Genomic DNA, 18,875 nt, shown 5'->3' on the forward strand with positions numbered 1-18,875 from the left:
CCACCTCATCAGGTGCCAATGCAGAACCCGGTCCTTCCATCTGCCCCCAAGGCACACCACTGCACCTGTCCAGGTCATTCACCTGGCACAACTAACAAAGTGGCCTCCTTTGTGAGGACAGCTTCCTGCTTCTATAGTCTGTCTCACCGAAGAGACCAGAAGCTGTTGGAATTAGCCAAACTCTTGAAGCTGGCCTAATGTCCATAGAAACCATCCCATTGAGAGTCCGGGTGACCGGCCCCAGAGGGGTGCTCAACTGATTCATATTTGCCAGGAAACACACTGGGCCATTCTGAGGCTGGGTTCTCAGCTATTTTCGGCAAGGAGGATTGGTGATATGCAAAAGGGACTTCCTTTTTTTTTTTTTTTTTTTTTTTTTTTGTAGCACAGAACCAGCTGAGCAATCAACAGCATTTCTTGTTCCCAGATCACCCTTCTGAGCACTTCTCTGCCTGCCGAATAACTGAGGCCATTAGAGTTTGATTCCATTTCTCTGCTCCAGGCACAAGATAAGCCCACCAAGTGGGGTGGCCTCATTCGGGTGATGGCTCCCTGTGCCGGCTGCTTCCTGTTGGCAGTGATGTTTTCTGCCAGCTGTAAAGCCATCACCTCCTCGGATCAGATGTGCACTGAGGTGAGTCCAAACTGTTTGTCTTTATCCAGATTAAACTGCCTGGAAATTTTAAGATTCAGCACGCAGTCCTATCTGAGCCTTGGCCTCCCTATATTCACTGTCTTTAAAAGGGTGACAAGGTACGGAGAAAGGTTCTTCTTTAGAATGAAGAAGGAGCCATAGAGCTCAGCCAGGGGATGATCTCAAAAATTATCTGTTGGAAGAAGTGAGAGTTTTCCTCCTCTACAAACAATTCCCTCAAAACGATCTTAATTGAGACATAAGATACCAACAGGGTCTCGGTACAAAGAGGAGCCTTCCAAATGTGCTTCCAGAATGGAGGTGCTGTTTGTCCAACATCCCAGCATATGGCCACTACTCCACAAACAGTTTTTTGGTTTCCTGGAGATTAGCAAAGATGGCCTGTGCCAGGTTTTAGAGCATATAGAGATCACTCTGAATGAGTCTGGCTTTCTCCTCGAATTGGACAGCCCTCCATCTGTTTTACTGACCCACAGGAGTAACATTGGAGAACAGAGCCAAACTGCATCTTCTGTTTTGGCCTTAACAATATTTACCAACTCGTGGGAAGTTCTTGGAGGGGGTCCCTTGCCATCTTCTAAAATGCTGCAACCTTCCTCCCACTGAGAAACTGCTCATAATTCTGGGGGCTAGACGTCTAAGATCAGGCATCAGCAAGGTTAGTTTCTTCGGAGACCTCGTTCATTGGCTAACCCTGTGTAGACGGTCATCTTCTGTGTCTTTGCATCATCTTCCCTTTGTATGTGTCTAATTTATTCTTCTCATAAGGACACCAGTCATACTATATTAGGGCCCATCCTAATGATCTCAGTTCAACTTAATTACCTCTTTAAAGACTCTTTTTTCCAAATAAAGTCACCTTCTGAGTACTCGGGTTAAGACTTCAGCATATGAATTTGGGAATGACACAAAGCAGCCTGCAACAGAAGGGGTCAAGTAAGAGGTTTTTATCAGCCCCAGAAGGCTCTCTCTTCAACACTCAGGTCAGAAGGTCAATTACACACATACGTGTAGGTGACATGATAAGAGGGTAGGAGTGGGAACACCACCTCCTCAGTGACCAGGTAGGTATGCTACCCACCATCTGCCAACATCCTCAGGTAGGATAATATCACACTTAAATTCCAATTCCCAGCTTATTGGGAACCAGGCTATTTTAAATACCCCACTCTGAAGCTTACCAGTTCAACTCTTAAATCCCTGCATTGCTGCAAAGCCCGCACAGCCCTTCAGAAGCCCACACGGGAGTCCTGGGAGATTCTGGAAAGCCCATGGAAATGCTGGACCAGTCTAGCTTCCTACTGAAGACATTAGGTTCCAGAGTTGCCAGTTGCTTTTTACAAGTGGCTCCTGCTTTGGCAGAGTAGAGGGGAGAGAAACAGGGACCACGCCCTAGTCCTTTTGTTGCCTGTTTCTGAGGCCTCCCTGACACTCAGGTGGCAAAAGTGATGCTGAGGGTCCCAGGATCTCCAGGCCTGTCCCTATGTGGCAGTAAGAGCTTTCCTTTTCGGTTAAGTCAGGTGAGACTGAAACCTCTGCAGGTGAGACTGCAGCCCTCCCTCTGAAAGGACTGATTTTAAATGCCTTGGAACCAATGCAATTAACATTGGATCTATACTTGCGTTTACATCCTCTATCGTGTCTGAGTTCTCAGCAGCAGGATTCTCAGGCTGTTTACCAGCCATCACTCTATGTGTGTACTGGGAAGTTCCTGGGGGTTACCAAGATGAATGAGAGTTTGTTCCTGAAGGTAAGGAACTTCTGGGCTGCAGAAAGTGGAATAAAAATGGAAGTGGTGGAAGAGGAAGCTTTGGGTTGAAGGGTCTGGCCCCTTTTCAAGTGCACATTACTCTAGCCTGCCTGGCCCTCATGCTGGCTTTCCTTTCCCTCTTTTGTTCTCTCCTCCAGTTGAAGCAGAATTAACCACATACTGTCTGTGTGCTCATGTGGCCCCCATTAGCTTATCAGGCCCTATTTTGAAAACAAAGTTGGGTTTGTTTGTTTGGGTTTTTTTTTTTTTTTTTGCTTTGTTTTGAGTTTAGTAAACCTTTTAATTAAGTAAAACATACATACAGAAGGTTCCCCAATCCTAAGTGTACAGTTTAATGAGTCTTTACCAAAGCGAGCACATCCGTGTGCCCAGCACACAGATGAAGAAATAGCACCTTCTCAGCAACTCAGAAGCCCGCTCATGCATATTCCCAGTCAGTAGCCCGCAGGGGCACCCGGTACTCTTAACTTCTATCATCAAAGAAAGATTTTGCCTCTTTGTGAATTTTATATACCAGAGACCGCATGCTGTATAGTCTTTTGTGTCTGGCTTCTTTTGCAAAGCAGTAAATATGGGACATTTACCAAAGATGCTGCATACAGCAATCATTTGTTTATTTTCATTGCTGAATGGTATTCGGTTGTACTAGCGAACCACTATTTATTTATTCATCCTACTGTTAGTGGCCATTTCTTGGCCTACTGTTGTCCATTTCTTGGCTATTATAAACGCTGCTGCTTTGGACATTCATATCTCTGTCTCTAGCGGACAAATATGCAAATCTTTATTAGGTGTTTTCCAGGGCGGGGAAGTATTTGGTCATAGGGTATACATATATTTAATTTCAGTAGGTATCGCCAACCTGTTTTCCAAAGGGTTAGTACCCATTTATACTCATTGGCAATGTATGTGAATTCTGATTACTCCCCATCTTAATATTTGCTATTGTTTGTTTAAGAATGTTAACAATTCTGATGGGTGAATAATGATATTTCATTGGGATTTAATTTTTGCTTTCCTGATGACTGAGGATATTTTCAACTTTGTTAGCCATTTGCATATCTACCTATGCATGTGTATATGAGAGAGACACAGAAAGTTCTTAACTTTAATGCAGCTTGATTTATAATTGTTCCTTTATTCTCAGCACATTTCTGTCCTGTTTAAAAAAATTTGCTGACCTTGAGGCCATGACAGTATTATCCTCTGTTTTCTGGAAGTTGACTTTGTATTTATCTCTATTGTTAGGTTTCACATTTAGAGCTATAACCAACTGGAATTGTTTTCTGCATACAATGTGAAGTGGGAGTCAAGATGAATTTTTAGTAAAACTTTTTGTTTGAAAAATATTTCTAAGGTAGACAAGCTCTAAAAATATAATGAGCCTCCATAAACACTCCATGTGGAATCTTCCACTGTTTTATTCTACTGTTGTTTTCTTCTGTATGTGTGTGTTTCTTGTGTTATATTCTTCTATTGTTTTCTCTGTATGCATGTGAACCATAAGTAACAAAATTAGAGCCAGGACCAGGTCTTTGGAGGCTAACAGATGTGCAAAGCATAAGTGAAATACAGTGTTCTGTGATTTGAATTCTGGTAACACTTTAGATACACTCTTGAATAATTACACTGGAGTGTAGACATGCCTCTTCATTTCAGATGGGCTCAATGGTGGCTATCCTGTCCGCTCAAACCTATGGGAGGAAGACAGTCCTTCTTCAGTCCTAGGTAGGGGTGGGAAATGCCTAGTGGAGCTCCTTTTTGGAAGAACTCCAAGTTCACAAATTCACAGATACAGAGGCTTCTGGAGAGCTGTAAACAATGACATGATATTGTGATGAGCCAGTAAAACACAAACTCCTCTTATGAGTGCTCAGCATACATGGTCTCATTAATCCGCCGAGTTGGCCCACAAAGAAGGTTATCCCCCATCTATAGGCGAAAAAGAAGGCTCAGAGAATACAGTTTAGTGGTTGAAAGCTGGGGTCTGAACCCAAGCAGTCTGACTCAAGATACATAGAAAATGAACTGCATATAATTGGGATGCCCTTTGCCTGTAGGAGTCAGGTTAACAATGAAATTTTAGGACTGTGCCCTCTTGGGAATATTTTGTTTTATTTTCAGAGAGTAATTGTTACTCTGGGATTTGATGCAGTCACACTGCTAACTCTGGAGGGAGGCTCAGTGTTCTGCATGCCAGACTCTGTGCATGGGGTCGCTGGCTGTGGTGTATGCCGAATGCAGAGGAGACGTTGGGAGGGTGGGAATCAGCACTTGGTGAAACTCAAAAGGTTCAAAATTAGAAAATGATTTCAACACTTTCGAGACGAGAAAATACAATGGGATAGCAGAGAGTTAGAGTTACAGCAGAAGGAAGCAAAATAAGATCCTGATTGAAAAAATGCAAATGAATTACCTGGAAGGAAAAGGGATTGCAAACACAGATTTAACACTTACGAGTCCCGCTCTGTGGAAAAGGGACGGTTCTGATATGAAGCTGGAGACAAAGTGGTTGGTGCAGGTCCCAGTGCACAGCAGGTCCTGAGGAAATGGCCCATGACTTAGGACCGGGGGTAGGCACGGGGTTGTTGTGAATGCCGTGTCTCCTTGCACAGCCCTCCTGGCTGCACGGGTTCACATCAAGAAGGGACCAGCAAAAGTAGGAGAGGGAGAAGGTGATTTTCGACAATAACCCCACACTGAGGGCTAGAGAATGAAGGCTGCTTTGACAGGAAGTAGTCACGTGGGGGTCAGAGGACCCACGGGGGCTGCAGAAGCAGGGGTGGGTATCTGCCTGGAGGAGCAACTATACATGTGACCCTGGCAGCCAGCCCAGTCCTATATTCCTTCTCTGCATCCTGTCCCTTCTCCATTGCAGGGTCATGCTGCAGTCCTAGAATCCTGTGCTCTACTCATCACGACTCCCTCTCAAAAAGTTTGTGAGGATCCTGGCAGTGAGAAAGACACAACCTCACTCATGTAGTATTTCTACCAAAACTGTATAACCTGAATCAAATCATGAGGAAAGATGCTTCAAGTGAGGGACATTGTGTGTGTGTGTGTGTGTGTGTGTGTGTGTGTGTGTATTATTGATAAATATATCAATGCCATGAGAGACAACAAAAGGCTAAGGAATTGCCTCAAACTAAAGACACACAAAAACTAAATGCAATGTGTGAATGTGGACTAGAAAAAACAAAATTACTATAAAGGATAATATTAAGACAATTGCCAAAATGTGTACACTGTATAATAACATTGTATCAATGTTCAATATTCTCAATTAGGCATTGGCACTGTGGTTATAGAAGAGATGTCCTTGTTCTCAGAAGACTTAGGGGTAATGGGTCATGATGTCTACAATTTACTCTCAACAAAAAAAGGAATGAGAACAACAGTGTGTGTGTGTGTGTGTGTGTGTGTGTGTGTGTGTGTGTGTATGTGTGTGTGTGTGTGTGTGTGTATGTGTACTTCCTGCCTTAAAAAATTTGAGAGAGACTCTTAAAAACTGAGAACAAACTGAGGGCTGATGGGGGGTGGGAGGGAGGGGAGGGTGGGTGATGGGTATTGAGGAGGGCACCTGTTGGGATGAGCACTGGGTGTTGTATGGAAACCAACTTGACAATAAACTTCATATACTGAAAAAAAAATTTGAGAGACAATTAAAAAAAAATTTTTTTAAGGGGGTGGGGCTCCTGGGTGGCTCAGTCGGTTGAGCGTCCGGCTTCGGCTCAGGTCATGATCTCACAGTTTGTGAGTTTGAGCCCCGCGTCGGGCTCTGTGCTGACAGCTCAGAGCCTGGAGCCTGCTTCAGATTCTGTGTCTCCCCCTCTCTCGCCTCTCCCATGCTCATGCTCTCTCTCTGTCTCTCAATAATAAATAAAAAACATTTTTAAAAATTTAAAAAAAATTCGAGAGACTGGAAACAATTTAATGCTGCTTGAGTGATTCCAGAGCATGGGACACTTCATGTCACCATCTGTGATAGTAACTGTGAGTGTACAAGAATGTGAATACGAGAGCCAAAGGGGAAGGGTCGCGTGGGTGGAGCTCAGGACATTCTCCAAAATGTGCTTGCTTTTTAAATTCTCTTATAAGCTGCAATGCTTGTCATTTGCCTCGTTCTCCCAGGAATCAAGGGCAGAGAGTTCACTGCAGTTCATACCTAAGTAGAGATTAATGTATGACACCGGCTTATGGTGGGTTTCTCAGAACTCTGTGGTAATGTTATCCACTAGTTCTGTTTTTCACCGGGATAAAACTGAGCTATTTCGTTTATCTGCCTTTCCATTTGCTAGAAGCTCCCTCAGGCCACTGGCTCCATAGAGCTCCTGCTGGATTCTCAACTTTCCGAATCACATTAATGCAGTAAAAGTGCTTAGCAAAGCACAGAAGAGGACTAATTTAGGTGTCACGGGCGCTTATATATTCAGGAGAAGGAGGGAATTGCCAGCGTGGCGCCTTTTGCTGTAGGACCAGAATAGCTCCAGACAAATTGAGGAAAGGTCCCTTTCTCCAAGTATATGTGACATCAGTTATGCCAGTGCACGCCAGAAAAAGGGAAATGTCTTCTCAAAGCTCCTCCAAACCTTAGCAGCTACTGGGGAAGTTACATTCATTTCCTCTTGGGGCCATCCATGAGCATGGGCACAAGGGGGGGTCTGGCAACATGTGTTTTTCCCACCAGTCAGCTACATCCTAAGTTTTAAAGGCGAAGTGTGAATTTCAAGGACATTAGGTGGATTTGTGGCAGTGCCTGGAGGACGTTGGGTCTATAAAATGAGGAATGAATTACAAGGAAATAAAAATATGGCATTTTCATCAGTAACACTGATAATATTATCACAATATAGAAGAAAACGTGATATCCAGTAGGTGAGCATGCATACGCTCGCGGTACCCACAAAAAGTGCACCACTACGCACAAGTTGGAGTAAAGCAGAAAGCAATTAAAATGTGACATCTCTAAAACATCAGGCTTCATAGTAAAGGAGAACGCGCTCAGTCTTCTGTTCCCAGCTAAGCAGGACTGTCTGCAACTGAGGATGGGGACAGAACATTTTGAAACAGATACAGAAGTAGTTACAAGGAGCCTCCATGTATATATCGACGTTCGACAATCACTGATATTTTGCCTACTGATTTCATGTATCCCCTCCTCCCCTCCTTCATGCCCAGAATATTTTAAAAGAAATCCCAAACATCAAGTCCTTTTATGCAGAAATACTTCAAAATGCATTTCAAAAGAATAAGAACATTGCTGTTATCATTCAAAAATTCCTAATTCCTTAATATTCTCTAATATCGTGTCCTCAAAGTTTCTTGATAGTCTATAAAATGTCTTTTCCTGATGCTTCATGTGAATCAGAATCAAAACGAGGGCTACTCTGTTGTTGGTTGTATCTCTTAAAGAGCTTCTATTGCTGTCTCTTTTAACAGGAGCAGTCTCCTCTTGCCCCATCCACCTTCCTCTCTACTTCCCCAACACCATTCACATGTCAACAAAACAAAGTCAGTTATTCTACAGGATGCTCCGCCTTGGGCATTTGGCTGACAGCTACCGTGCAGGCTGTTTTAACTTAAACCTCTCGTTTCATTTGTAGGCTGTAAATTAAGCCTAAAGTCTTGTATTCAAATTTAATTTCTGGGGGGCAGGAATCTGTCTCCATCAGAAAGTGTGAAATGTTTGATTGTCTTGTTCTGTTGATGCTAATGCACAGTTGATCTGTTTTCAAAATGAAATAAAACATTTCCATGCATCCAAAATCAGAACTGTGAAAGTATAATCAAGATAAGTCTTCCTTCCCTGCTTCTCTATCTGGTTCCTTTTTTCCCCTTCAAGGCAATGAATGTGGGGCCTTTCCCCATGGCTTCTCTTTGCAAATGTAAGAAATACACATACAGTATGCTATATGTGACATACCATATACTGTATATACTATAAGTTCATTCTGCACCTTGCTTTTTACACCTTACAATATGCCTGGATGTCACTCCATATTAACATGTGGAGACCCTACTCATTCCATTTTCAACTGCAGAAGATTCCATCTTGTGAATGGACCATATTTTGTTCAACTAGTCCTACAGTGATGAATAATCTGGTGACTGCCTACCTTTTGGTATTACAAAAATATACTAAAATAAATAATCTTATGCACAAGTCACTTTGGGTATTTGCAGGTGTGTATTTGGTAAGATTCCTAGAAGTGGGATTGCTGTGCAAAGGATAAAATATGTGTAATTTTGCTAATCAATCAAATTACCAACTCTGATATTAATTTCCGTTGTTTCTCTTGTCAGAAAGAAGCCAACAAAACATATAACTGTGAAAATTTAGGTCTCACAGAAGTTCCTGACACTCTACCAAACACAACAGAATTTTTAGAATTTGGCTTTAATTTCTTGCCTGTAATTGAAAATACAACTTTCACCAGACTCATAGATCTTATGTTTTTGGACTTAACCAGGTATGTATCTGAGTTACTTGTGCGTGGCTGATGTTTTACTTATGGAATAATACAACTTGCATTCAAATTGTTTCCAGGACCTTCTTTTGGGAGCACAGGGGCATTCTACCTATACTGTGTGTTTACTCTTCCCCATGAAATATTTTTATGCAGGTGAAATGTTGTATTAATGAAACCCAATAACTGAACAGAAGAGTGGATTGTTTTCAAACGATGCTGCATCAACAGTGTTGTTTAAGAAGTTTTAAGGAATACTAAAGACAAATCTTTCATTCAGTCAGATGCCGTATTATACTACATGTTAGCGTAGTTTATTATTGGGTGATAACATTTTAAGAAACATTTACAGAAGAAACACATAAGCCACTAACTTTTTCCCCTGTAAGTTGGGAAAATAGTTCCATCATTTAATTTTAGAAGCAGAGTCAGGATTCCAAATACTGAACCAGTGTTTGTGAACCAGAAGGCAGAAGTATTACAAGAAAATAAGAGAAGAAACCAGAAGGGAATTGCAACATGATTGTGTGTGTGTGTGTGTGTGTGTGTGTGTGTGTGTGTGTGTGTGTGTGTGTGTAAGAGGGGAAAGGGCTTTGCATGTGTATGAGGCGTGTATCCCTTGCAGCAGCTCTATTTCTTAGGTGGTTCAGTTTCAGCTTCTGCCCAGGGTAGTAGAACGTTCACATCCATAAGACTATATTCATCTTTATAACCACCACTGGGAGGTAGGCATGCTGAATATTACAGTCCAACTCATGTTCGATGAGGAAATGAAAGCTCAAGGAGATTTTGTGAGTTTGGTTAAGGTCACAGAGTAAGGCAACTGGGTCTCTGCTCTGCTGACTCTCAGTCCAGAGTCCCCCAAATGACCCCAGGCCACCTCCCCAGCCAAGATTCCACTGATTGCCTAGCAACACTTCACTGAGACAAAGTCTTGCCCTTGGAGATAGGGACAGAGATTACTCTGCTACCTACCTAGTATGCCCCCAGGACATTTACTTGCCCTCTGCTTTACCACTTCTCATTTTTAGATGAAATGGATTTGACCACATTTTGAAGGAGTGCATGGGGCCATGACAGCTTCTCTAGATAGAAGACTCTAAGTTTCCTCTTGTTATTTTCGAAAGATGATAAAAAATATGACCTCATACTTCCTAAAATCCCTCTCCTTAGTCCTCTAACCCCTGCCTTTTATCTGGCCACAAATCAGATACAATTTTTATTCTTTTAAACAGCCACCATTTCTTTAGCTCTACCAACATGTTTTCTGGGGTTTTTTGCTCATTCTTCCATCTTGCTTTTCAGACTTCCTCTCTAGAATAATTTTTCTTTTTTCCTGAAGTACATCCCCCAAAATGTCTTTGGGGAAAGCCTCTTAGGATTAAACTCCCTCGGTTTTTGTTTTTCTGAAAATGTCTTTATTTTACTCTTTCTTGAAAGACAGTCTTTTCTGGTATGATTGCAAGTGACGGTTTTTTGTTCTTAGTTAGCCCTTTGATGCTACCATTTGCTTTGTGCCTTCTTGCTGTTAGATAGTCACCTGTCTGTCTAATCATTGTGCACACGTAGGTGATCTTTTCTCTCTGGGTGTTTTCAATGGTTTCTCTTTGTCTTTGGCATTCTGTAATATCACAGGGCTGCACTGTGTAGATGCTTGGGCTCCCTGAATCTGTGATTAGTGCCTTTCATCAATTCTAAAATAGTCTAGCCATTATTTGTTTGAAACTTGGCTTGCTCCTGGTCACTCTTTTATTTCTTCTGGGTCTCTGATTAGATTTACATTGCGTCTTCTCATCCATCCTTTGTAACATCAATATATCTTTCTTGTTTTCCACCTCTTTGGTGTTTGGGAATATATTCTAGGTAATTTTCTCGTATCCCCTTTTAGTCCATTAATACCATCTTCAGCTAATCTCTTGTATAAACTATCCATTGGCTTTTCAATCTCATTAACTTCCTATTTCAATAAATTTCAATGGCTTTTCATTTCAGATATATCAGATCAGCTTTAATAAGTTTTTCCTTCTTCCTATTATTGGTTCACACTGTTTCCTTTAAACATGTCAAATGCATGTTTGATCTAAATATATGATATATTCTGATAATATATATCAGGAATATCACATATTCTTTCCAAATCATATATGTATTATGAGATATATCTGATAATTCTGGTATCTGTTGTTTCTTTCACTTAATTATGCAGAACATACTTATAATTCTTTTTAAGTTTATTTATTTATTTTCAGAGAGCACATGCACACACAGGCAAGCAGGGAAGGGTCAGAGAGAGACAGAGAGAGAATCCCAAGCAGGCTCGTGCTGCCAGAGTGCAGCCCGCCCCAGGGCTCTATGCCATGAACCGTGAGATCATGACCTGAGCTAAAATCAAGAGCTGGACGTTTGACCAACTAAACCACTCAGGTGTTCCTGTAGAACATTTTTTTTAAACTGATTTTGGCTAACGAATTGCCCTTATGTATTCAGTGAAGTTTTATTTTGAGCTCATTTATCTTTTGGAACTTGATGTAAATCTTTGTTTAAAATACTTTCCTGGGATTAGACCATGGCATTATGGCTACAGACAATAAGCCTAAATATTTCTGGAGATGCATAGTGAAATATGTTCGGGATGTCTAGGATTTGATTTAAACCACTTCAGGAGGGAGAGGAGGGAATAGAAGAAGCAAGGAAGTATATATGGCAAAATCTTGATAACTGCTGCACCCGTGTGGTATATGAAAGTTCATTGTACTACTATCTTTACTTTAGGTTTGCAAGTATTTTTTATTACAAATTAATTAAATAGGTATATCACTCAAAAAGAAATTTCTCTTCACTTCTGCTGCTCTCTGAAGTCACTACCATTCTGGGGCCATTTTAGACTCAATTTTCTACCTGGGCTCCTTTTGGGAGGTCCACAGAGGTAGTGTCAGTTCAGATCCCAGCCCTCGTGAGTGGAAACTTATGGTTCGAGAATCCCAGGGGGAGACTTTTCTCATTGTTATCCTTGTTGCTCCATCTAAAGCCATGGGCCAAGATAAACACATATCCTCAAGGTCACCCTCTATGAGCCTTCTTTTTTTAAGGTGATCCACTGAAAGGATCCCTTCTGAAGATCTTGGTGGTCTGTAGGTTTTTGATAGGACCTCCTACCCTGCTTGGACCCCAAGCTTTGTCTCCTATCATGGTACATGTGGCTCATTTTAACTCAGGCTTTAGGCCATCAAAGACTGGCAGATATTGGCAAATATGACAAGTGACCAGGGCTCACTTGGTCCTAGGGATTCCAGCTTCTTTTTCAGAGCTCCTTTAATGTGTTTCTAAGGAACTCCCTTAGTGCCTTCCAGGGTAGCTGTGTGTGTGTGTGTGTGTGTGTGTGTGTGTGTGTGTGCGCGCGCACGCACTTGCATGCATGTGCTCACACATGCATAATCCAGTATTTTCAGGTGCATTACCAGGATGACACCTGTACTGCTCCATATTTCTATGGAGCATTTTCATATGTATCATTTGGTTAACAGCCATTGCCTAAAGCACTCATCACTTCTTTACTTTATAGATGGAACAAAAGTTTGAGAAAATTTGTGACTTGTCCTGGGTGACACAGATACATATATCACATATCATTTGTTCTATAGTATACATTATATACTACATAAATAATACCTCCATTTTCCCTAAAGTCAAATGACTAATTGTTCCCTAGATTCTATAAACAAACCTCTGAGAGTTCAATCCAAAGGGATAAGATTTCTGGAAAAAATTCTAAATCAGAGTGTTCGGAACTGAGGCTAGTCATTAATTCGACAGGTAATCTGTTGGTACTGCAGAAAATTTTTAATATTTTACCTCAAATAACGATACATACTGTTTTTACTCTACAGAAAAGATGGCTTTGTTAATACTAGTCACTGTGACAGAGTTTTTCTTTTTTCTAATTAATTATTTTTAAATAATTTTTAAGGTGCCAAATTAACTGGGTACATGAAGACACTTTTCAATACCAGCATCAGTTGAACACAATTGTATTGACTGGAAATCCCCTGATATTCATGGCAGAAACAGCATTTAATGGGCCCAAATCGCTGAAGCATCTTTCCTTAATCCAAACAGGAATATCCAATCTCGAGTTTATCCCAGTGTATAATCTGGAACAGTTGGAAAGTTTGCATCTTGGAAGCAACCATATTTCCTCCATTAAGTTCCCAGAGAACTTCCCAACACAGAATTTGAAAGTCCTGGATTTTCAGAATAACGCTATATACTATATCTTGAGTGAAGACATGAATGCTCTGGACAAGGCCACCAACCTAAGCCTTAATTTCAATGGCAATGACATTAAAGCCATTGAGCCTGGAGCTTTCCATTCAAAAAGCTTCCAAAGTTTGAAATTTGGAGGGATTCTTAACTTGTCTGTTATATTGAAAGGTCTACAGAACTCCACTGCTCAGTCCCTCTGGCTGGGGACATTTGAAGACTCTGACGACCAAGACCTTACTCCAGCCATGTTTGAGGGACTTTGTGAAATGTCTGTGGAAAGCATCAATCTACAGAAGCACCATTTCTCTAATATCTCATCTACCACATTTCGCTGCTTCACTCAACTTAAGGAATTGGATCTGACGGCAACTCACCTGAAAGCATTGCCCTCCGGGATTGAGGGTATGAATGCTCTCAAGAAATTAGTTCTCAATGTAAATAATTTTGACCAATTGTGTCAGATCAATGCTGCCAGTTTTCCATCCCTCACAGACCTCTCTATCAAAGGCAACATGAAAACACTTGACTTCGGTGCTGGGTGTTTGGAAAAACTAGAAAATCTTCAGAAACTTGATTTAAGCCACAATGATATAGAAGCTTCCGACTGCTGCAATCTGCAACTCAAAAACCTGCCCCACTTACAATACCTAAACCTGAGCTACAATGAGCCTCTTGGTCTCCAGAGTCAGGCATTCAAAGAATGTCCTCTGTTAGAACATCTAGATTTGGCATTTACCCACTTGCACATTAAGGCTCCACAAAGTCCTTTTCAAAACCTCCGTGTCCTACAGGTTCTGAATCTTTCTCACTGTCTCCTGGATACCAGCAATCAGCACCTTCTAGCAGGCCTGGTGGATCTCCGCCATCTAAATTTACAGGGGAATCACTTTCAAGATAGGCGCATCTCAAAGACCAACCTACTTCAGCCCTTGAACAGCTTGGAGGTTCTTAGTTTATCCTCCTGTGACCTCCTTTCCATAGACAAGCAAGCATTCCAGAGCCTTGGAAAAATGAGTCACATAGACTTAAGCTACAACAGCCTGACGGGCGATAGCATCGATGCTCTTAGCCATCTTCAGGGGATCTACCTCAATCTGGCCGTCAACAGCATCCAAGCCATCCCACCTCTTCTCCTCCACACCCTGTCCCGGCAGAACACCATTAACTTAAGCCACAATCCCCTGGACTGCACTTGTTTGAACATGCATTTTATAACATGGTACAAAGAAAACCTGCAGAAATTTGAGGGTGTGGAGGAAACCATGTGTGCAAACCCTCCATCTTTAATGGGAGTTAAGCTGTATGACGTCGAACTGTCCTGTGGGATTACGGCTGTGGGCATTTTCTTTCTTATAGTATTTTTATTCTTCATTGCCATTCTGCTCATTTTTTCAGTTAAATTCCTCCTCAGGTGGAAATATGAGCACATTTAGTGCTGAAGCTTTCTGGAGATGGCAAATGAATGTGTTTAGGGAAACTGCCCCAAGTAAAGGAACTGTTGTCTGTTGTTGGCTGTCAGAATTTTCAGATTGGTTCCTGCAGCTGGACAGGACTTGCTGTGCTTTTCTGAGTCCCAGAGCTAATGAACCTTCCTGGAATGTAAACTGACTAGGACCAGGGGACCAAACAACAGCTGTGAGAGACACAGAGCCATTTGCTCACATGAAAGGTGGTTGGAGGACCCGTGGCAGGGAAAGGCCAGGAGAGGAATGTTCGAGGAGGTGATCTTCCTTCCACTCATGGACACTTTCCGAAGCAGTGCCTACTCTGACCCTAAAAGGAGACCAACAACCACAACTTGGCGGCACTGGTGACCCCAGTCCAAACTCTGTCTCCTGCGGCTTGGGCATCGTGCTTGGCTCTGGGTCCTCAGTAAGACAGTCATTTGAGAAACTTGTTGAGGATAAAGTCTCAATGTTTTTTTTTTTTTAATGAAAAAGGGAATACACAAGGGAATTTAAAAGAAGAGGCTGAGAAATGAATCGTGACATCAAATCAACTTCATTTATCTCCTTAATTCTAAGTCTCTAAGGTCTCTACAATTCCACTAGGGTGTAAATAGGTACAACAAAACAAAACAAAACAAAACAAAAAAGAAAAACCAAAAAGCAAATACCACCCCACCAGTCCCCCAACCCCCAATCTAGGATTTTTGCTACATTGGCCACTCTCACTTCAGAACCACGGAAGTTTCCTACCGATCTTGTGTGCTTGGTCTTATATTACAAATCCTACCTTACACATGGCTGTGGCCCAAATGCTCTTCTCATTTGAATGTCTGGTCCTTAGAAGCTTTTTTCCCACAGGAACTATGAGATAAATGGTGGTTTGGTTCCCAGGGCATCTCTCAAAAGTCTATTCACCTGGGATAGCAATCGAGCTAGTGCATTTGCAATGAAAACCAGTGGAAGAAAGCATCACTGTGCTCTAGCTGTCCACAACACAATACTCTGGCTCAGTGAGTTTCTGTTGAGTCTGGGGTGTCAGCAATGATTGTACCAGTGGAAAAGATTAGACAGGACCATTGAATGTAGAGAGAGAGAGAAAGGACAGAGAAGAGGAAAGTGTTAGGATTTAGGCCTTGCAAGACCCAAAGGGTCCACTCCTATAAGGCTTGATTTTCTGTGGCCTGGAATGGTGGACAAGAGCTGAAATCTCTTGTATTCAGGGTGTTGCATTCATAGGACCTTAAGTTCTGTAACAAATTTTAGGCTAGAGGTGGTAACTCAAGTTATGAAAATCTGATTGGAATATCAAAATAAAATTAACTTTCATATCCAATCAGAATTTATTAGCCCTTATGTTGGGGGTCTAACAGTGGGACATATTAACAGAGTGGAAACTTGGGAACCAACCTCTCTTTACCGCTATATCCCTCAAGAATGGCAAAAAAGACAGGAAATAGTGAAGAAATGCCATAAACCTCTCCTGCAGTTGCTCTGCTTGTCTTGTAGTCTTGGGGGATTTTTGGGGGGTAGTACTAGGTGGGAGGCCAAGTTTTCCCAGAAAATCTTGGTTAACAACACACGGTAAAGGGACAGAGGTGCTTGCCTTGGGCACAGAATCTAAGGGGGAACCAAAAAACCTCAGTAATCAAGACAAAAATATTTTAACGCAATATTTTAAAAACTTTTGATTAATGAAAAAAATCTGTGATAAATAAAACAACAAAATTTTTAAAAACGGCATCCAAAACAGTCCCATGCTGAACATGTTAGGGCCTGAGGCAAAAGGAAAAATCAGTAATACTGATCCTGCCTCTGTTTAAAATTTTGGTATTTTGTTCATGGTTGATATTTTGCATTAGTCTTTTTTAATTTAATATTGCATTAAAATATTATCTTCATTACTGATTTCTTTGGTGCACCCTTAAATTTAGCACCCAAGGTGGGTGTCTCACTGGTCTCACCCTATTCCCACTGTGAGAAATACTAAGAAGTAGGTACCCCAGTTAACTCCCAGGCCACAGTTTACCCAGGGCCTATTAGCAGGCATATTATCTCAAAGTTATTCTGAAGGGCCTTTCCCTTCCCCCTTACTTTCTGGAAGCAGGTCAAAGTGTCCGAGAGCTTACACCTTCACCTTCTTCCGCATTCTCAGGTAACTCCCAACTCAAAGGCATCCTTCCTTCAAAGTGGAGAGAGGTGGCAGAGATGAAAGGGTACTATATCCCCTTGAGCTCTAGGTGGCCCGGGGACCTGGTGAGTGGGCACAGGCAGAGCACCACTCTGCTAATGCAATGAAACAGCACACAATTAGCTGCTTTAATTACCTTGAGTATCAGTGTTTGGGAAAACAGGTGCCTGAAAAGGAAGTTTTCCTCAGCTTTCCTGAGGGAACCCTGGAGACGCAGTCACTTAAAGATGTGTGTGGAAGAAGTAAGTGCTAGAAATATGAGGAATGGGGACACACCCATCATCCCCCTTTCTTCCTTCCCTGGCCCTAAGGAGGGTGGAACAACATTCCGAGAAGGCCAGTTTGAGCCACTGCTGTATTGGTATTGGCCTTGAGTCTGGCAATGACTGAGACTTTTTTCATTGAGTTTTGGGCTCAGAAGGGACCTAAGGCAGAAGTGGGCATGGCTGCCTTGGCCAGCCTCTGTCAGTGTGTGGAACAGGCAGCTTCCTTACTGGTGCTGCACCAAAGACCCCTCTTTCTAGGGACGTGAAGGCAGTGTTAGTTTATAAGTTCAGGCAGCCAACCCTCCCGAGTCAAGAGAGAGAGCATCCCTGCTAACTACACCACCCCATGCTGCCCACTCTTGTGCAAGAGCCATTCACCTTTGAGGATTCAGGCAGGAAGGTAGCAGGACACATAGTTCATTTGTTTTGTTGATTTCATTAATTTGCTTGTACCAAATTAAATGATCAGCTCTGGAAACTCTGGGAACTGTTCCTGGTAGTGACCACAAAGATGCAAAAACCATGCTGTTTCCTTCTTCTCTCCCTTTTCTCTTTATTTCTCTTTCCTTTTTCTTTCCTTGCTGTTTCTTCCCTTCTCTCCTTTTCTCCTTCTCTCTCTGTGCTTCCCTCCTTCTCTACTGGTTTCATGCTTTCCTTCCTTCTTTCATCCATATCAGACAGGATGGAACTCAGCACTCTATGAATCCAGTCTAAGACAGAACCAGAATGCACTGAGTTCCCTCACATTCTAGCAAATTTAAACTCTTTCTTGACTGCAGGATTTAAGCTGTAGAGATGATATACTAATCACTGTCTTACCACTCTGTAGCCACATGGTTCTCCGTAATGGTTAATGTGTTAAAACAGAAACAAAAGTATTCTGTGGAATATCTGTGATGCAGATTGCATCACATGATAGATGGTAGGGTCCTAAGCCCTAGCAAAATGTAATTGCCCATCTTGCTTTCATTTACCAGGGGTGTGCCCCTTCCCTGTAATGCAACTTGCTATTCTGTAACTGCACACTGATCTAAGGCTTTGTGACAGCTCCTCTGTTTTAAGCAACAGTAAATTCACCCTACAAAGTCAGAAAGGCAGCTTTTTGATAGCTGCTGTCAATTTTATTGCTTTATCCTGGTTACTAGGATAGAATCTGTAGACACGGTGTGTTTATTGGTTTTATGTATCGTATGTTGTTACTGTTCTGACAAGCTATTCCTATAAAAATGTGTTATTATTGCATGTTGTAGCTCAGTGAGCTGACCCTGCATTTCAAAGTGTACTGAAGCAAATAGCATTGAAGTCCATAAAAGTTGACTGGCCTCCATCACAGAGGACTCTCTGTGTGAGCTGCAATTCCCACAATCTGATAGCAAATTATACCTTTCCCCAGAGCCAGCAGCCATCACTGCTAACTGAACATAACACAGACACAAACACAGGCATGATCAGTAAAATTTCAAGACAGGAAGCTGTCATACCATTCCTACTTGTCCAATTCCTCAAGAAGTGTCATTTGTAATTTTGAAGTTTACAAAAGTATGAAATAAATGGCTTTTCAATGTTTTTGTGTATTATTATAAGATGCAAGAGGGGTGGTTGACCTTGTTTCTATCTGTCTTGAATGCTAAAGAAAAAATTAACTCGCGTTATGGCAAGAAAGAAGGGATTGGTTCTAAGCAAGTCACAAGTGGGGAACCTGGGTATTTAACTAGAATCAGTTGCCTGGAATATTAAGAGTTAGAATGTCTGATAGGGGGTGGGGGAGTAAGCTTGAAGGCTACAGGAGAATGGGACAGGCAGGTGTGGCTCCTAGA

The 18,875-nt window shown here is 41.9% G+C and overlaps 1 protein-coding gene across 3 annotated transcripts; it reads left to right on the forward strand.

Annotated features, from left to right (window-relative positions):
- The first annotated feature begins 390 nt into the window (after window positions 1–390).
- CD180 (CD180 molecule) lies at window positions 391–18,300 on the forward strand. Of its 3 annotated transcripts, none has more exons than XM_053907296.1 (3): window positions 391–634; window positions 8,730–8,896; window positions 12,861–18,300. In XM_053907296.1, the coding sequence occupies exons 1-3, from the start codon at window positions 545–547 to the stop codon at window positions 14,587–14,589; spliced, it is 1,986 nt and encodes a 661-aa protein (XP_053763271.1). In that variant the 5' UTR covers window positions 391–544; the 3' UTR covers window positions 14,590–18,300. The 3 variants fall into 3 exon arrangements, with proteins under 3 accessions (XP_053763271.1, XP_053763273.1, XP_053763272.1); XM_053907298.1 differs by having other exon boundaries at window positions 524–634; window positions 8,734–8,896; XM_053907297.1 differs by lacking the exon at window positions 391–634 and adding an exon at window positions 2,318–2,647 and having other exon boundaries at window positions 8,734–8,896.
- Window positions 18,301–18,875: the final 575 nt, after the last annotated feature.

This window comes from Panthera pardus, unplaced genomic scaffold (assembly GCF_024362965.1).
Source record: "Panthera pardus isolate Hobbes unplaced genomic scaffold, ASM2436296v1 HiC_scaffold_2, whole genome shotgun sequence".
NCBI lineage: Eukaryota > Metazoa > Chordata > Mammalia > Carnivora > Felidae > Panthera > Panthera pardus.